Here is a 3,388-nt window from a genome sequence, read left to right on the forward strand (position 1 = left end):
AACCACAGTAAAGTTGATTTGTAATGATTTTTGATTTGAAAGATCTTTGCTTAGATTTTCATGTAAACTTTTGGCTTACTTTCAATTAAGAGAAATGAGCGCAAAATAAGAAATAAACACAAAATGATTTACTCGTAATTAACTGTTTATGACATGTCATAGATGCATATGTATGTGTGTGATATTTTTAACTCCTCACTACTCACCTGTCATGAAGGATAAACGCCGCATCGCTGGAAATGGATGATGGCCCGACGTGTCCAATATATCCAACTGATAGACCTCATTGCGTATGCGATAGAGTTTTCGGTGGAAATCTTCGATGGTTGGGGTGTATGCCTCCTCGTAGCGATTACCCAAAAATCGTGCCACAATCGATGATTTACCCACACGTGATGAGCTGATAAGCGAAGGCATCCGAAAAAAATAAAATAAACGAAAAGACAAAAGCGGTTAAGTGGTTGGTTGGGGCGTATGAGTAATTAAATAAATTCGGTTTCGACAGCGTTTGCTCATCATTTGCGGGCATTTCACTCTGGCAGGCAACTTTTTGTAATTTAATTAATTAAGAGCCAGATAAGCGAAATGATTGTGACTGTTCACATTTATGTGTTTGCGCGGCAACACACCTGAACCTATACCCATATACATATACGTATACAGTGGCGGTCAAAAATGGATGAATTGTGTTTCGTTTTTAAGATTTTCGATGCTTTTCAAGCTATAATTTTTATGATATTTTTTTATAAAAACCTGGTTCATGCTTTAACAAAAATTATAAAAATCCACAAACTTTCAAACTTTATACAGAACTTAGAAAAATTCCAAAATGTATCTAAATTTCGAGCTTTTTAACTAGAGTCTTTTTGGGTATGCAATCAACAAGCTTTTAAAATTCTGGTACAATGAGTGCAAGTTTTGAGCGGCTTTAAAATCGCATTGACTTTTGGTATTTTTTACGGCCTTTTCGGTTTTTTTTTTTTAATATAAATAGCGAAATTTAGTAAAACCGGCGTTAACTTTTTTAATTTTTTCGCAAACGGTCTTGCGCATATTTTTCCACAAGAAATTTGTGTTTATAAAAAAAAAGTGCGAAACGCCGTCAACAAAAAGAAAACCTTAAAAATCAATGCGATTTTTTAGCCGCTGAAAGCTTGTACTTATTTTACTAGAATTTTATAAGCTTGTTAACTGCATACTCAAAAAATTTCTAAAAATTCTAGTTAAAAAGCTCGAGATTTAGATAAAAATTTGTAGAATTTTTCTAAGTTCTGCACAAAATTGTGTGTGAAAGTGTGATTTATATAGTTTTTGTTAAAGCATGAACTATATTTTTATAAAAAAAATATCAAAAAAATTTTAGCTTGAAAAAAATTGTGAATATTAAAAACGAAACACCACTCATCCATTTTTTACCGCCACTGTATGTATGCATAGTGTAAGGATACGACTTAAAAACATACAAATAAATATATTCGTATAAATTTGTTACTGCTTCTGTATACATTGCCCTTTTCAAATCCTCTTTGCTTTATTTATGTTTTCCTACTTCGCATTTTTATTGTAAACTCTGTTTTATATGTATGCATAAAGATACCTTTATATATATGTATATTCATATGGCTTTATAGCAGTAGTTGCTTGTTTAGTAGCTACTGATTAGTTCGCGTGTGAAAAGGCACGTGCGTCGAGTGCGGCAATGAATTTCATTGTATTCTTCATTTCATTGTTAACGAGTTTATTTTTGTTTATTTTTGTTAAACGTTCTTTGGATTGAAGTGCTGCTTTTAAGGCGCACTTTAAGACTCTCAACAAGTTGAGAGCACTTTCACTTTCGACTTGGTAGTAAATATTTGAAATTTTCGGTGTTATAAATATTTAGTAAGCAATTTTTAATATTTATTAGCAATACGCTCACCCTATAACCATCAAAATTTATTTTTATATTTTGATGGAAACTTTGGTGCATAGCATATGGTCTCACAGCAGCAAACAACATACAGTCTAAGATCCGACAAGGGAACAAACTTCTCCCATCTGTTTAATTGATGAAATCTACTTTGTATTAAATTTAGCATGTTAATAAATATTTCGCAAGTAGGTTGGCTGAAAAAATCCTGAACAAAATATTTTTAATTAAATATTAAAATTTTTTATTTATTTTTTTTAAGTTTGCACTCAAACAAATTATATACCAATCGAAAGTATTATGGAATGTGAAAACGTTGGGTTGTCTATTATTTTCTTGGCCTACCTATCGGGTTGGCAGGTATGAACAGGTAAGTAATAATAGTAATTTTCTCTCATATGTTTAACACATTATTTAGGCTTTATCTATGATTTCGATTAGTATATATGAAATTTGTTCATTAAACAAATATGAATGCAAAATTTAAAAAAATAATAATTTTTGATTATTTAATTCAAAATATCCTAGCCAGAATTTTTTAGCCCATGTATGTATGTACATTTGTAACAAGGGAAATTAAAAGCGGCGAAAATATGAAAAATTAGTCTCCGGGAAAAACGACCTTGAGAGGAACCAATGAATTTAATATTTACGTTTTTTTATGCAGCTTAAAAATCTGCTTAAGTAGCATCGGCTAAATATGCGTACCGCTAAAATCTGATCGAGTTTTCGGCCCATCCGTTGTCTGCAATATAAACATATTTGGTATTTTTGTAAAGGTAATTTGCCCATTAAAAAGATTTAAGCCGATATTCCCCTATAAAATAAATAGCTTTTATGCTGCCAGGAAGCCACTGAAGTTAACAAAATCTAAGAATTTTAATCAGAGCATAGCCATGCTGAGGCTCTTCAAGGAAAAATTTCAAAAATGCATATGTATGTATGTAGGTATGTATGTTGCTTTGACATTTTTGTATTTCCATATGTGGAAGATCGATCTACATATCTCGGCAGCCAGTCCGAAAATGCCCTATCTCAGAAAACTTTTCAAAAACGCCCTGTTTCATAGTTTGGTTGAAGAACGCCCTATCTCGGTTTCAAATACGGTCCAAAAAAGACCTATCTCAGCACATTTTCAATAAATTTGCATTTGGGATAGGGTGGTTTTGAACCGAATTCTGAGTTAGGGAGTTTTTCAATGAAACACTCTGAAATAGGATGCTGGATGAACAAAACATTTGGGACAGAAATATTTCGCCATATTTTAGTTGGCGGTTTTGACGTTAGGAAATTCGTCCGAGTCCGAAAAATGCTATACCGGCTAAATTTAGTAGTGCTGGATGTCATGGCAAGAAGCGTTTTAAGGGAAGGTAAATTTTAATATTGGATATTTTTTTATGAAATACTAAGTAGTTTTGAGGAATCTGAGCTTTCCATTCATTGGTGTAACTAAATCAAAGTAACACGGATTTTAACACC

The 3,388-nt window shown here is 32.1% G+C and overlaps 1 protein-coding gene across 1 annotated transcript in view; it reads right to left on the reverse strand.

The window, feature by feature from the left end:
• Nucleotides 1–3,388, reverse strand: part of LOC118747743 (GTP-binding protein Rhes) — a 100,314-nt gene that overhangs the window by 93,333 nt on the left and 3,593 nt on the right. The window contains exon 2 of the mRNA XM_036481868.1: nucleotides 207–400. Within this exon, the coding sequence (XP_036337761.1) occupies nucleotides 207–400 (194 nt within the window). The remainder of the gene's footprint in view (nucleotides 1–206; nucleotides 401–3,388) is intronic.

This window comes from Rhagoletis pomonella, unplaced genomic scaffold, assembly GCF_013731165.1.
Source record: "Rhagoletis pomonella isolate Grant_MI unplaced genomic scaffold, Rhpom_1.0 Rhpom_scaffold_00012, whole genome shotgun sequence".
Taxonomy (NCBI): Eukaryota; Metazoa; Arthropoda; class Insecta; order Diptera; family Tephritidae; genus Rhagoletis; species Rhagoletis pomonella.